The 14,870-nt window shown below is 42.5% G+C and overlaps 1 protein-coding gene across 1 annotated transcript in view; it reads left to right on the top strand.

Moving 5' to 3' along the window:
• The first annotated feature begins 3,650 nt into the window (after window positions 1-3,650).
• ntn1a (netrin 1a) overlaps window positions 3,651-14,870 on the top strand; it is a 69,330-nt gene continuing 58,110 nt past the window's right edge. The window contains exons 1-2 of the mRNA XM_073469234.1: window positions 3,651-3,717; window positions 3,933-4,973. Of these exons, the coding sequence (XP_073325335.1) occupies window positions 3,950-4,973 (1,024 nt within the window). The 5' untranslated portion in view covers window positions 3,651-3,717; window positions 3,933-3,949. The remainder of the gene's footprint in view (window positions 3,718-3,932; window positions 4,974-14,870) is intronic.

Raw genomic sequence — 14,870 nt, 5'->3', positions numbered from 1 at the left:
TGTATTAGTGCAACTGTGAATTCCCCTTCTCTTGAAGAGAGGGAAACGCAATGACGAGCCATACAAAACAGTGACAGTAAACCCTGAATAGTGTTTTTGATCTGAACATCTGAATTCAAAGCTCATTTTTCAGTATGCATGTGAATGAAAAACAGTGATTTAAACGTGTGAGGAAACATATGAAGCTAAGTTGATAATAACTAGAGAACGTATTATTTTTATATTATGAAATAATCTTTTGACACAAATGTATTTACTTCCACGGAGCTACAAGGTCACTTATTTGATGTCAGTCAGTTGAATCATACTTTATTTGATTATGCAGCCAGGCAAATTATCCCAGACACTAAGAGCGCCACTAAAAAATTATAAGTTTACAGGAAAATGACTGAAAGAAAGCAAATGCAGAAGAGAGAAAAAACAGGTTGAGAGTTAAAAAATCCAGGAAGATGAAATTGAGGAAAACACAGAGAAAGTGAGCTGCTGACTGAAAAAAAAACAAAAAACAATGAACAGGGCCCTGAACAAAGACTCAAATCTGAAATTACTGTCCACAATAACAGATCTTACCATATTTTTTTTCTTACCACCTTTTTTAACATCTTACTATTGGCAAACATATTGCTTTAATGTCTAAAGACAAGGTTCTTTGTGATTTCCACAGTGGCAAAGCTCATCCATGTGTAGGATTTTCATTATGTTCAAATGTGTTTGGTTAAGCCTCAAAAACCAGCTGAGTTCCTTCTCCACAGTTTTTTTAAAAAAAATTTCTTACAAAATTTCCTTCAATTCCAGATGATTTCCAGATAAGGGAAGTCACTCATTCTCACAAAATTCGATTGAATACACTTTGTGTGTTTTAATATAGCAGTTATTGTTTTGTGTGGTTTTGCTGTCGGTGTAAACTTGTTGTTTTGCATCAGCTTTCTCTACCCTACATGGACATGTTATTCACCCCAGAGGCCAACAGCCGTCAAACATCTAACTGGCTTTATTTCTCTTTCTAGCTGGTGAAGTGCGTCTCTAAAGCAGAGCTGAACTGACTGAGATTAGATAAAACTGTTTTACAGATATGAAGCAAATAGCTTACCAGTGAAACAGAGAAGTGAGGGCAGAGCAACAGCTGCAGGGCTGATAATTCCTCTTCATACCTGAATATGGGAGGAGGAAGGAGAGCGGAAGTTAGAAAACTGATGTAAAGGCTTTTGTTTAAACCTAATGAAAAACTTTTATAACACTGAAACTCTTTTTAAAGCTACTTATTTACATAATGATGCAGCCTCTATTTCTATACTGTGTTATACTTACTTATACTTACTGTGCTCTTGACAAACGACCCTATGAGCTTGATTTCAGTTACCTAACACTTTATTTCAGAGCGATGTATTCGTTCAGTCTCTCTCACAGCATCGGCTGGTATTGTTTTCAGTTTGTGAGTCTGTGTGTGTGTCATCATCGCAAAATCTGGTCCCGGAGACACATCTTGTGGCAGGAACTAAAACAGAAGCGATATTCAGTCGATCCTGATACTGAAGCGATACTGTCTGTCTGTGATAGAGTCATAACCGTGCAAGACACTGTCATGAAATTTTACTGGTGTGCAATTCACATCAAAATGAAGGCAGCGTTTGAAAACCGAGCCATTTCTTTCTTTCTTTCTTTCTTTCTTTCTTTCTTTCTTTCTTCCTTTCTTTCTTTCTTTCTTTCTTTCTTTCTTTCTTTCTTTCTTTCTTTTTGATTCGGCAGTTTGAGTCCTCTATTCTCAGGGGCAGACATTATTAATTAATTATTTTTTTTAATTATTTAAAGTTGAATTTATTCATTCTAATTTAGTCTTGGCTGCTCTTTGTTATTGTTATACAACTTTTGTAACCAGGACAAAATTTGACAAAAAGAAGTTTGATGTAACCTATAAGCCCAAACTACCTGCATGGTTAGGTACCAAATAAATAAATGAGGAAATCTCTCTTGTCATTCAGATGGACCAACCCCTTGAGATGTGACTGTAACTTTTGAAAGAAGAAATAAAGTTTTTCCTCTTTCAATGACAAGTTTCATAAACAATAAAACCAATACACTCATTATTTTTGCTGCTACAGCTGTACTTTATATCATTTTTGGTGCATTTAATGGCATATTTATTTATTTATTTATTTATTTTATTGGCAGCTTTAGTCCTCCATACTACGCAAGGGAGGAATATGATATGAGATGGAATATAGCTTGTTTAAATGTTATACAGTTAAACAAATAAAAAATACAACATTTTAATCAGGCCTATATGATTTCTACTCTTATTATCAAGTGTTACCAGGAAATCTTCTAAATGCATATTATATTAAAAGTATCTTGAATTCCGCAGGAACCTACCTACTAGCGTTTTGCATCAGCCAATCAGCTTCACGCTCAATAAAACACGGTGTTATGCCTCCACCGCCTGGGAAAAGTAAGAGACAGCGCTCTCTGCACAGGCCGGACTGGTTTGTCTTTCTATGGGCACAAGATGGCGCTGTTACCTCTGTGGCCACATTCAACAGGTCCAAGTGAGGCTGACGCCGCAGCAGGTCGGACTGCAGGGAGCCGCAGTACAGGAGGGATGTCTCCTGCAAAACAGTGCGGTTAAATGTGGTAAGGAAATGTTTTGTTTTTTTCGAGACTTAATGTTGTTTGCAGGTAAGCAGAAGCTTTTAGCGTCATTTCATATCCTAATGGTCTCCCAAGGGCGCCCAGCTGATCAGGACTGTGAGGGGTTTGGATCAGTAAACCTCATGTTAGAGACCAAAACTAAAAGAAATACCTGAAAATTGAATAATACAACGCAACTAGGGTCAATTACAAATGATCACACTTTAGGATATTTTATTTTGAAGGAACTCCTCCATATATTCGAAGCTGGACAGTGACTCATTCAGGAGCTGATCCGATCATCTGGTGTGTCGTGTTTATGGTTTTCAAAGTGCCTTTATTTGATAGGGACATTTGTTTTATTTTATCTTCTGAAAACACCACTATAATGATGTTCCTTAATTATGTTTTAATAATTATAAACCGATTATAGCCTTGTTGAGACGTGACAGCAATTAAATTCTTCAGACAGTGTTCATCACCAGGATAAATAAATACAGGGAAAAAGAACCAAGAAAATAATAAAGAAAATAATAAGTAGTTGATGGTTTATTGTGTAAACGGTGAAGCTGCGATAATTATCGCTTGACTGTAATTTGCTTGCGGTAACAGGCCTAATAATAGTCTTCTTTTTTTTTGCTCGATGTGCCTCGCTGCACATCCAGGTGACTAAACTACAAATTACCGCAGGTATCACGATGCGGTCATTCGCGCCAATCTCCTGACGCGCCACCAGTGGATGTCGTTGTTCCGCTTGCACGGTGTGTCATCCCTCAAGATGAGCTGACCTAAAGCAGCGGTGCCAAGCCAGATCCGATCCGATCACACACACACACGCACACACACACACACACACACACAGAGAGAGAGAGAGAGAGAGAGAGAGAGAGAGAGAGAGAGAGAGAGAGAGGTTGTGAAAAGACCGGCAGGAGGAGTGGGACTTGCTATAAGGACACTAGCGACTCTTAAAATCCAGCCGCTCTTCTGTTTTAACGCAGGAGATTTGAGGAAACAAACAAGAAAACAGGAGCAGCTGTGACTGAAACCCGATAGAGAAAAAGTGTTTTGACATCTTTTTTAAATTATTCTCAGGTAAAGTGGGACTTACAGACATGCATGCGCTGTGACTGAATGTTACTTTTATATGACTGTCAACTACTAAATTCTCGCCCCAGCAGTCCATGACTGTGCCATCACCAAACTTAACTCTCTCTCTCTCTCTCTCGCTCTCTCTCTCCCTCTCTCGCTCTCTCTCTCTCTCTCTCTCTCTTCCCACATGCTCTCCACTTTCTCCCCCGGCGGCACAGACACTTGAGGACCTACCATGATAAGGGCTGTGGATATTGTGCTGACTGCGCTGCTCGCCGCGTCCCTGTCGTGCCGGAGCGCCCTCGGCGGCTACGGGATGAGCCTGTTCGCGGCGCAGACGTCTCCCCCGGACCCCTGCTACGACGAGCACGGCAACCCGCGGCGCTGCATCCCGGACTTCGTCAACTCCGCCTTCGGGAAGGAGGTGAAGGTGTCCAGCACCTGCGGCAAGGCGCCCGGCCGCTACTGCGTGGTGACATCGGCGGAGAAGGGAGACGAGAGGACCAGGAACTGTCACACCTGCGATGCCTCGGACCCCAAGAAGTACCACCCTCCGGCGTACCTGACGGACCTCAACAACCCACACAACCTCACCTGCTGGCAGTCCGAGAACTTCATCCAGTACCCGCAGAATGTCACCCTGACTCTGTCCCTCGGTAAGAAGTTTGAGGTCACTTATGTGAGCCTGCAGTTCTGCTCTCCTCGACCTGAATCCATGGTGATTTACAAGTCCATGGACTACGGTAAAACCTGGGTGCCCTTTCAGTTCTACTCGACCCAGTGCAGGAAGATGTACAACAAGCCAAACAGAGCTGTTATCACGAAGCAGAACGAGCAGGAGGCCGTGTGCACGGACTCCCACACCGACATGTACCCTCTGACCGGCGGGCTCATCGCCTTCAGCACGCTGGACGGCAGACCGTCGGCGCACGACTTTGACAACTCCCCGGTGCTGCAGGACTGGGTGACGGCCACCGACATTAAAGTCATCTTCAGCCGGTTGCATACTTTCGGCGACGAGAACGAGGACGACTCGGAGCTGGCCCGGGACTCGTACTTCTACGCCGTGTCGGACCTGCAGGTCGGAGGGAGATGCAAATGCAACGGGCACGCGTCCCGGTGCGTAAAGGACCGGGACGGGAGTCTGGTGTGTGAGTGCAAGCACAACACCGCCGGGCCGGAGTGCGACAGGTGCAAACCTTTCCACTACGACAGACCGTGGCAGAGAGCCACAGCCAGGGAGGCCAACGAGTGTGTCGGTAAGTCTGTCCTCCATGTGATGCTGAACGTGTTGGATACATTTTATTTGTGTTTGCTGGACAATCTCAGTTTATTTAAAGATTAACTGCAGCGGAAATATTTCATAGTTTAATAGAAAAGAACGACCAGGAATTGTCAGATTGATGTAATGTTTGTAATGTAGCTGCTGTTTTTTAAATAAATCTAAAACACATACTACTACTAGGCCTACTACTACTACAAATAATAATAATTATTATTATTTATATTTTATGACTAATCTGCGACTAGTTTTACAGCTTCACTTCATTAATCCCCAAACTTGATCACTCCCTTGAAACAAAACCACCGCAAAGCCACTTTTTTTTTCTCTTTTTTTTTTTTGGAGCATAAAATTGCGCTGAAGACATATGCAACATGAAAAACTGAATTTGACAGTTCATTTAGCTGCTGCAGGCCATGATTGAGGCTTTCCAACCACCTCAAACGGGACCACTGAGCCTAATCACCCACAGGAACATTTCTCAGAGCTCGACGCAATAAAGCGACGCCTTTTCATTTATGTGAAGAATCCGGCAACAAACCCACCGCACTGGTAATTAAACGCATATTTCTCTATAATCACGCAATTATTTTCCACGTCGAAATCAAGCTGACAGGATGTATTAAAATGTCAGGTAGAAATAAATGTGTGTAAATTATGAGTTTATTTTAAATTAATCAGAAACGTTTTCATAATTGCACATTTCAATAATGCCACTTGGATGAAGTTGCGTTGCATTGATTCTATGTTTTAAATATAATAAACAAAATAACAACAGTGAAAAATACTTGAAAACAACCTGAGAAAATGTGCATTTAAATATATCATTTTCCCCACAGAGTTTTCTCTCCCTAAAAGAAAGCTGGTGTCACCAGAAAAATAAATCTCCTGATGGTATCTTTGTGCCTCAGAGCCAACATGTTTCATCAGCTGCTGAGAGATCAAAGTGGTCAGAGTAACAGTAGTTTCAGTAGTTTTATTAAGACCTGGCACAGGCGTAGGAACCTGAAGGTTGCAGATCCTGCAGGATCCACGATCACTCGCCAGGTTTCTGTCAATTTTAAAGTCTCTACTGTGCAGACAGACAAAGAAAAGCAGCCTGACGTAGTGAGAGGTGACTGGAAGATTATTTGTACAGATTGATGAAATGTATTCCAAGTAGAGTGTGCGTCACCAAATTGTAGGAATATCACACAAAATGTGTTTTTAGTGTTCCTGTGTGAGGACTTGTGATGAGCTCTGTAGGCCTGTGATCTTAGCCTTTTCATCAAATTCACTGTTTGTTTTCATTAAAAAAAAAAATATTGGACAGAAAAGTGTTTGAATTGTAACGACTGCAGGGTAGCAAAGACTTGTTGTTATTTGTCACCGACGAGATGTACAGTGAGGAGGATGACGAAGGATAGAGAGGCAGAGACGTATTCACAGAAGACAGTCAACACCAATGTAAACCTGTCTGTTTCTGCAGGGAAAAGAGGCTCCATATTGTTTGAGTATCACGGCACATGTCAGCCACTTCGACACTTTGCAGCGGTCTAAAAGCTTTTTGTGCGCAGGTGTTGTCCGTTTCTAAAGCTCTGGCATATTCTCACCGGCAGACGTGACGGTGGTGTGAAACCAACAGTCGCAGTCTGTGTGACTCTTGAGACACAGTGTGTCAAAGAAAGCAATGAAATTAAGGCATAAGGTGTCGTCTCACTCTTTAAATTTGGGTTGTTGTCAGGTTACAAATGGCAGTTTGCAGGCTCTTTTTATTATTTAGGCCAACACTGCCCTTCAGTAAATTTAGATGCATTTTTACACAGGTGGAAGTTTTAAAAACTATATTTCAAAGTGTTTTGCAGAAAGAACACAAATGAAACTGAATCAGAAAGTAATTTGTTTCTATTTGTCTGATAAAGCTTTCTCTTCTTCTCTCTTATCAAGAAAAACAACATAATGAACTTTAAGTTCATACTGGCGAACATTAGAAGCATAAAAAAAGTGTTTCCTTTTTTTTTTTTTACTGGACCACTACGCGTACAATTTCATACTAAAGCCATGAAAGCCTGTCACATACTTCATCCATTATGTTGTCAGCAAGATAGTTCTCTTTTTTGACATTGTGTAGGTTACAGAAATGTGTGTCTGTGTGTGTCTGAGCTAAAGCACAACTCTGAGTCTTGAGGAGAAGAAGAAATAACCCCTCTGTCAATGCCATGAACAATGGAAGGAGGTGTGTTCGAGTTATGGGTGTGTTCAGTGAAACAACTTTAGGGATCGCACAGAAATTCAAGAGTTTGTCGCTGGACGGCCATTAATGACAGAGCTGTGAGTGTCACTGGGCTCTCATAAGGATGCAGTTATCACAGAAGTGTAGTAAAAGGTCTGGCACTGTGTGGGGTCAGAGCTGACGTAAGGCACTGAGTCCTCCGACAGTCCCTGATCTTCACTTCCGACCAAAAAAAGCAAAGAAAGGGGGAAAAAAATCTCAAAAGCACGTTCGGACACAGGGGTTTGTCTTGAAGTGCACTTTGCTGATTACTTCCATCAAGATGTTAAAGGACACTCATGCGCTCCTGAGTGTGCACCTCGATCCATTTGGGTTATTGATTCTCCACAGCAAAGGAAAAGCTTCTAATGCAATGAGTTCATCCGGCAGCACTACAGACATGACAGAGACCTGTTTCAGCCTCAGTTTCGGAGGTGTTAATCCACGTATGCAGCAACCGAAATGTGTCGTTTCACTGTGAGAAAATTATGGGTGCCCCGTGAATCCTCCTGCAAGCTCCTCCACAGAACTCCCACTCAACTCAGGGTGACATTGTTTCAGCTGCAGTCAGAAGAGAAATTATTTCACTGCATATGAACTCTAGATGTCATTTTTATCCCCTCAGTTACCCTGTTCTCAGGTTTGTAGTTTACTTTAGGTGTTAAAAAACAGAAGAAGAAGAAGAGGAGAAAGTCTTGAATAATTCAGGAAGATTAGAAAAAGACAGCTTGAGGGCATGAAGAATGAGGCGACCGGCACTGCGAGAGAGAGAGACGCAAGGACAGAGGGAGGGGCTGGGGACGGAGCTGGACGACAATAGTGAAAATGAAAGACGGACGTAAGCGAGAGGGGGAGTATGATGAGGAAAATGTATGAGGTAGAGGAACGGGGGGGAAATAAAGAGGCAGGAGAGTGACATTTCCATGGCCTGTGGGCCAGCAGAGTATTTTGACAATTGTCTTTTTTTTGCAGGTGCCCCTTATTCAGCCAGTGGGAATGTAAATGCTGAGGGGACAGAAGAAACTTTTTCTTCCTTTCTTCCAATTCACAGTTGTCTCGCTGCATTGTTACTGTAAAGGATCAGTGACTTGGAAAAGATTTGCCGTAACCTTCTTCCCAGCCTTGCTGCTGTTACCTGTTTGCACTTCTTGCATACTCCTAAACCCATTATCATCTGGATGATTTGAACAGACCTGCTGCTTGTTTTGCCTCGCTGTCTCATAATCTACACTGCAGAAATCAAACTCAAATGTTCCCAGGTGCTGCTCAGAGGCATCTGACTGACAGGAGCAAACATGCAGTGCAGAAAAGTTGACATGGCTGATTTGATGCCCATTAAAATAATTGGGTTTTAAAGCCGCGTTTTAAATACTTTAAGTCATTATAATGCCTTGTGATGTGTGGGTGCATTTCCAACTTTGAAAAAATCTTGAACAGGTCTTCTGAGTAGCCTGACTAGATGTGAATATTACCTCAAGCAAACATACACAACCACTTAAAAACAGCTGTGCCTTAACTAATGCTTGGTAGTGTATTTTTGTTTATTTTCAAGGATTACCGCCTGGACCTTAATGAGGTTTAAGATAATTCCAAAACAACTTAAGTGGACTTTGATAACAGAACATTTTCCAGGAACAGTCAATTGAGGATTTCATGCCATTTTAAAATAAAACACAGAGTTTCTTGCTAACTGCCAACTTTTAACTCTTGGTTGGAGGAGAAATCTAGCACAGGAAATTGCAGAACATCATCAGACAGGCAACTGTTGCTGCCCAGTCACCATGATAAAATGTTGGCAGTTAACATGTTTCAACAAAATGTGTCATATCTCATTCACAGAACGTGTTTATGACCTGACTTCCGTATCGGGAGGTGGAGAGGATGGTGGTAGCTACAGGCGAGAGGGCTGCCAAGCCAGTGACCGCTGTTCAGGACTGCGTTTCAACATTTTTATGTGTGAAACCAGTGGATGTTAGCTTTAGCAATAGAGAACCCAAATGCAGAACACCGAGACAAACGGGTTAAAACAAAAGGCGAGCTTAAATAACATAAGCTGATAAAAGGCAGACACACTGACAAACAGAGTGAGAAACACAGACTTAAACACACAAGTGAGGGAAGACTAATAAGGGGCAGGTGAAATGAATAGGGCAATCAAAAAAGGCGGGGAAAAAAACACAAAGAAAGGAAGTGGAAGGAATGAGGATGAGGATGAGGATGAAACCTACAAACTAAAACAGGAAACACTTTTACTAATAACCCAAACTATGACGCTGGATATTTTTAAGGAGACCTTAGAACAATTTCGTGTCTGTAGCGACAAAAATAGGTATTTGAAGCCGAAAAGACAAAAATCATTTGATAGTGTTTTTCAAGAAGTACACTATCAAAGATCAAATAAAGATATTTTTCCTTAGTAATCATTTTCGCTTATCAGATAATGACGATGAAACTGTGATCAAGTCTTCAAAACAAAGGGCAGAATCACCTGCATTATGTACGATCGTACCAGTCGGACATGTTTGCACATAGAAGTGATGCTTTTCATGTAAAACACATCGAGTCAGTGGGGTAACAGAGATGTTCTACAGGCCTTTCCTCAGACACATCCTTGTTGTCATGTTCATTCAGTACCTTTCAGACATGACTGAAGGTCTGGTTAATGTTTGAGCTGCTCACCGTGCACCTTTATAAACCGGCATCCTTCATCTTCAAAGGTGCCGGCATCCTGATGCATTGTTAGTCCCGGGCCACAGCAAACAAAGCTGGGAATTAACTGACTGAGTAGCTTTGTACTTTGCACTGTCTTCCTCACCTTCACTTCGTCTTCCTCAGTCAGCACTCACCTCTCTCTGCGCACACCTGTAGGCATTCACACACGCACAGTTTTTCCTTCAGGTCTTTAGCCGCCAGTTCAAACAGGGGGGAACGGCCTCGCTCTCACTTCAGGAATCTCTTGCGCCTGAGCTCTTATCAGTGTTTATGACTCGTTTTGTAAACCGCCGCAAAAATAAGTCGCTCGTGGTCCAGACGACCGGCTCACCCTTCTGTTTTAGATTCTGAGAGCTGTTATATCTCTCCAACAGACAGAAACATGGCCACTGAGCCAGCACATACTGTAAGCAAGGCTGACGGTTCGGTTTATCAAGTGCTGAAACCAAACAGAAGAAAAGACAGCCAGAGAGATACACACAGATGCACACCAACACACAGTGAGAAGGCAGGAATAATGAGAAACTCTCTGCAGCATGGTTTGGGATTACAGGAGACTCTTTAGGTCTGCATGTGTGTTTTGAAACGTTCATTTGTTGGCAAAAATGTATTCATATAATTTAATTCATCCTTTCAAAGCTCAGCCAATGATGTGCTCTGAAGAAAACAGGGACAATTCAGGGGCCAATCAGTTTTCAGCTAGGGCCAGTACCCCTGTGCCCCCGCCCCTGGATCAGCACGTTGGATTGTTGGGTCATTGCTTTTTGCCTTGTGGATTGGAAATAGATTTAAAAGGCCTGGTTGGTGACCAGAGGTAAAATCTGTTTCTGGCCCATGAATCCTCCTCTTGGAGCCAAAATAGTCACCAGGCCTGGGTCAAAGGAAGACGGGAGTAAATCCAATTTGGTTTTCCAGCGTCATAATTCTGATGCCTGACTCGAGAAGGATATCAACGATACTGGTGATTAAATAAAGCCATTACAATCAAAAGACTTTCATAAAACTGCTACTTTGAGCACTTCTGTAACCACAGACCATCCACTCCCAGAAGTGAGATCATTTGTAATTGCAATAATTCAGGCTCAAATGGAAGCAATAGATGTGACAAATAATGCAGATACTGTTGAGTATGTTGAAGCATGGGAGATCTTGAAGCTATTAATGTCAGTGTTTGGCAGCAGCTCTTGTGAGCTGGAATTTTGGAGCTAGTTGTTGCTTGTCATGAGGCCTGTTTAAGAAACAATTCAGTTTCAATGGAATTCAAGTTTTCCACAGATAATAAATTGTGACAGGCCTTTGAAGATCGTAAATGAGTTTGGATTAAAAAAAAGTCTGAGGGTAATAATATACAGATAAGGTAGGCAGTAAACATGCACAACGGTAATTAGAAAGTGTGCATGTCTGTATCTGTGCTGAGAGAAATACAAGGAAGGCTGCCACCATTCAAGCTCCAGATCCAAAATACATCTGTAACTGTGTTTTATAGAGCTATAGCTGCATGTTTTCTGGTGTCAGTCTGCAGTGGAAAAATATCGTTTTCATTACAATCCATTTGACAAAGCTCAGGTGGCACTGCTTGGGGTGGTGGAATGTGTTCACTTGTCAGAAAAGACAAAATCTCTTCTGAGATTTCACAGTCGGGGTGACTTGTTGTTGAATTCAGGGTCCTTTGGGCAAAGTGAACATTTCTGCTGCTGTGGTTTTGTTTCATTGCTTTGGCTACAACACATAATGCAACACAGATCCCGCTCACAGTGTGAGTCCGCATTTTTTGCCAGTGCCTGTGTCCAAGAAATGGAACCTCGGCCTTGTTTTTGAGAAACGGTTTGGTCAGGAGCCATATTAATTCTGAAGGAAAGCCATATTGCGTTACTCCGTTGGCTTCTGGCCTGCACTCACTTCCTCTTGTCACCCTGGCTGGTGCTTGAACTCAACGTGGACTGTTGCTGGTTTATCACAACATACAGCCAGGCCAGAAACTCATGATTGTCCCCATCGTTATTATCATTACTCTCCAATTTGTTCTGATCAGAATTATCGCAGCTGTACACCTGCTGTAAAATGTTTCTGTCCAACCTGCGGCAGACCAGCTGGTGGTAATTGGATCTTTTCTTCTTCTCTCTGTCCGTCAAACACTCCACACTGCTCTTACCGGTAGTGCAGAAACAGCTCACACTCACACACACTTCCGTACTATGTTTTTACACTGTCAGGTATGTTCTCGAGAGAGAACTCCGGGCGTGCTGCGCACTCAAGATTTTCATCAATCTGATTAATCTCTTTCAGACCACAGACATGAAATAGGCTGTCTTTACAGCGATGACAGCTGTTTCATTATTTTCATTGGACGGCATGCTCTTTGACAGCGCTGAACGCCTTAGGTGAATGAAGTTAAATGCATTACAAATTAACCAAAACAATCCTCAAACATGACCGGGATGGCTCCCAAACATCTGCAAAAGTGCCACTAGCTGTCGCAGAAAAGGTGTTTGAAGGACACGAGGTACACAGGCAAGATTTCCACACACGCTTGTAAACACTACTCAACAAGTCTCTCTAGACACAAGATGCTGTCTCTTTCTCTGCTGTCTGCCGCTTACCTGTTTATGTTTGTGTGCGGGATTGTGTAAGTGTTTCCATGTGTCTTTCTTCACCGGTAGTATTCCTTGACATTGTATAGCGTATTCATTTCTTCTGTACAGTGAATGTGTGTGTGTGCGAGAGAGAGAAAGAGATTGTGCAAGCGTGTGCAAGTGTGTCTCCTAATCGGTGTTGTCTGCCAGTGGGTTTTTCTACAAACACTAATTCTGTCCAGGATGTGAGCAGCTATTCAGCGCCTGGGGAGACGTCTGTTAATGAATTAATTGGTGACTTGATGCCATAGTGAAAGCTTGTATTAGCCGAGGGAGGATCTCTGTGTGCTGTGGGTTTGGCATGAACCACGGGATGAGTGTGTGAGAGACTGAGCATGAGGGAGACAGAGGTGTTTGTGTGTAATGGAAAGGTTTGGTGGGTACCAGATGATTAGGGGTAATCAAAATCCACGCCAGACAACATCAGCATGTGTTCACACATTAGACACAGTGTTTCACTCATCAGCTCTATGAATCACAGCCGGCCTGTCTCTTGCATATATATCAAACAGCCACATTTGGACCGCAGAGTAAACGCTGTCACACAGAGGTGACAGATGCTAATCAGGTCGTTTTACTGGAAATGAACAGTAGATATGTTCTGACAGTGTTTGGAGCTCTGTGTCTGGGATATGGGGAAATGTAATAAGAAAAACTGTTTTTCTGTGTCCTTGTTTTATTCATTTTGATACAACAGCTGGACACAATCTGTACACAAACAACCTGCAGAGCTTAAGTCATTGTTACTATAAATGTGAGAAAGATACAGAAGGCTTTACTGCACACTACATTGAGTTCATGTTGCACCAAAGCTCTTTTTTTTCATTTTTTGTGCTCCATTCATAGCACTAAAAGAAGCTTTTTGCTCCAAAATGCTTTTGTGAACCGCAGGGGATAAATAGCTGGGCACCCAGTGGCTCTACTGGAAGATAGAGTGAGGATTGACGCTTTACAAGAGACTGCTAAAGTGGCTACCGCCGCAGCTGTTTCATTTCTTTTAAGGAGCCCTCTGCCAATTTAGCATTGCACTCCTATTACATTGTTGGGCTCACGGTGGGAAAAAAATAATCAAAATCAATGCAGCTGAACCAGAGAAACCAGCGTCTTTTTTATTCCACGCATTCTCCTTCCAAAATCAACAGTTCAGTCAGAGATTCGGGTGTGTTATGCTAGTAGCGGCTAATGTAGCCTGGAGGTGCTATCCTACATCAGAGATGAAGAGCGGTCTACAGACATCTGGTAGGTTAACTTCTTTCTGACACCACAACTGCAGATTTTATTCATTTTCAAACTTGTAGACTACGGCCCTAGCTGATGCTGACTCACATGACATCACTTGAGGCAGTTAATCAGATTTTAAGTAGCTTCCTCTGCATCCGGAAAGTACTTTTTACAACTTTTTTTTTCTTATATGAAGTAGTACTCCCCTGTACACACCTGTAAACAGACTTTGATGAAAAAAATCGGTGTAGTTCGCCTTTAAACTTGCCAGTTTATGCCTCAAGCCAGCATCACTCACTCCTCCAATCATCAGGTCTGAAACACACTGGTAGCACGATCCTGATTAATTGCCGCCATGATAGAAAAACCAGAGCGCTCTCACTTGTTAACAGGAGGTCATAAAGGGACCAGTAAACAGGGAAGGAAAACACCGTGCGTGAGTGTCTGTGAGAGTGCCTGGGCCTGTGTATGTGTGCGAGATGATGAATACTTGCACACTGGCAGCTTTTTAGAGTTAAAAAGCAGTGAGTGTGTGTTTGTCAGTATGTGAGACCTGATCCTCAGGCCGGGGCCAGCTGTGCTGTAGAGGATCAGGCATGATGACCTCAGCAGCTCTGTGTGGCAGCGGGTTACTGCACGGTTACCAAGAGGAGGGCGAGTGTTTGCAGCCAAAGCAAATACTGTATATAAGGTGGACTGGAGGCAGCGACAGAGAGACGAAGAAAGGAAGCGAGAAAGAGAGATTTTAAGCTCTGTGCCCTGAGCTTTGCCTTGCCGTGATTAGCCGATGCATTAATAATGAAATTAACTGTTAAATATCTGCATGATGCATTCCTCCCTTCCTACTTTCAGGTAGAAGAAACACATCACAGCAAGCACTGAAGCTGGTGCAGCATGTGTTGTTACATTACGCTGAAATTATCCGAGTCTGTTCACACTTAAAAATGAAAGCCTTGGCACAGCTTGTTACAACTCCTCCAAACTCTCCCTGTAGCTGATAGGGGCTGTAACAGCATCAACAACAACAATAAAAAACAGACCCTTGCGTCTTATGTGT

This window comes from Pagrus major, chromosome 1 (assembly GCF_040436345.1).
Source record: "Pagrus major chromosome 1, Pma_NU_1.0".
NCBI classification, from domain to species: Eukaryota; Metazoa; Chordata; class Actinopteri; order Spariformes; family Sparidae; genus Pagrus; species Pagrus major.
The sequence above is the reverse complement of the archived record's forward strand: the minus strand, read 5'-3'. Positions and strand labels throughout refer to the sequence as shown.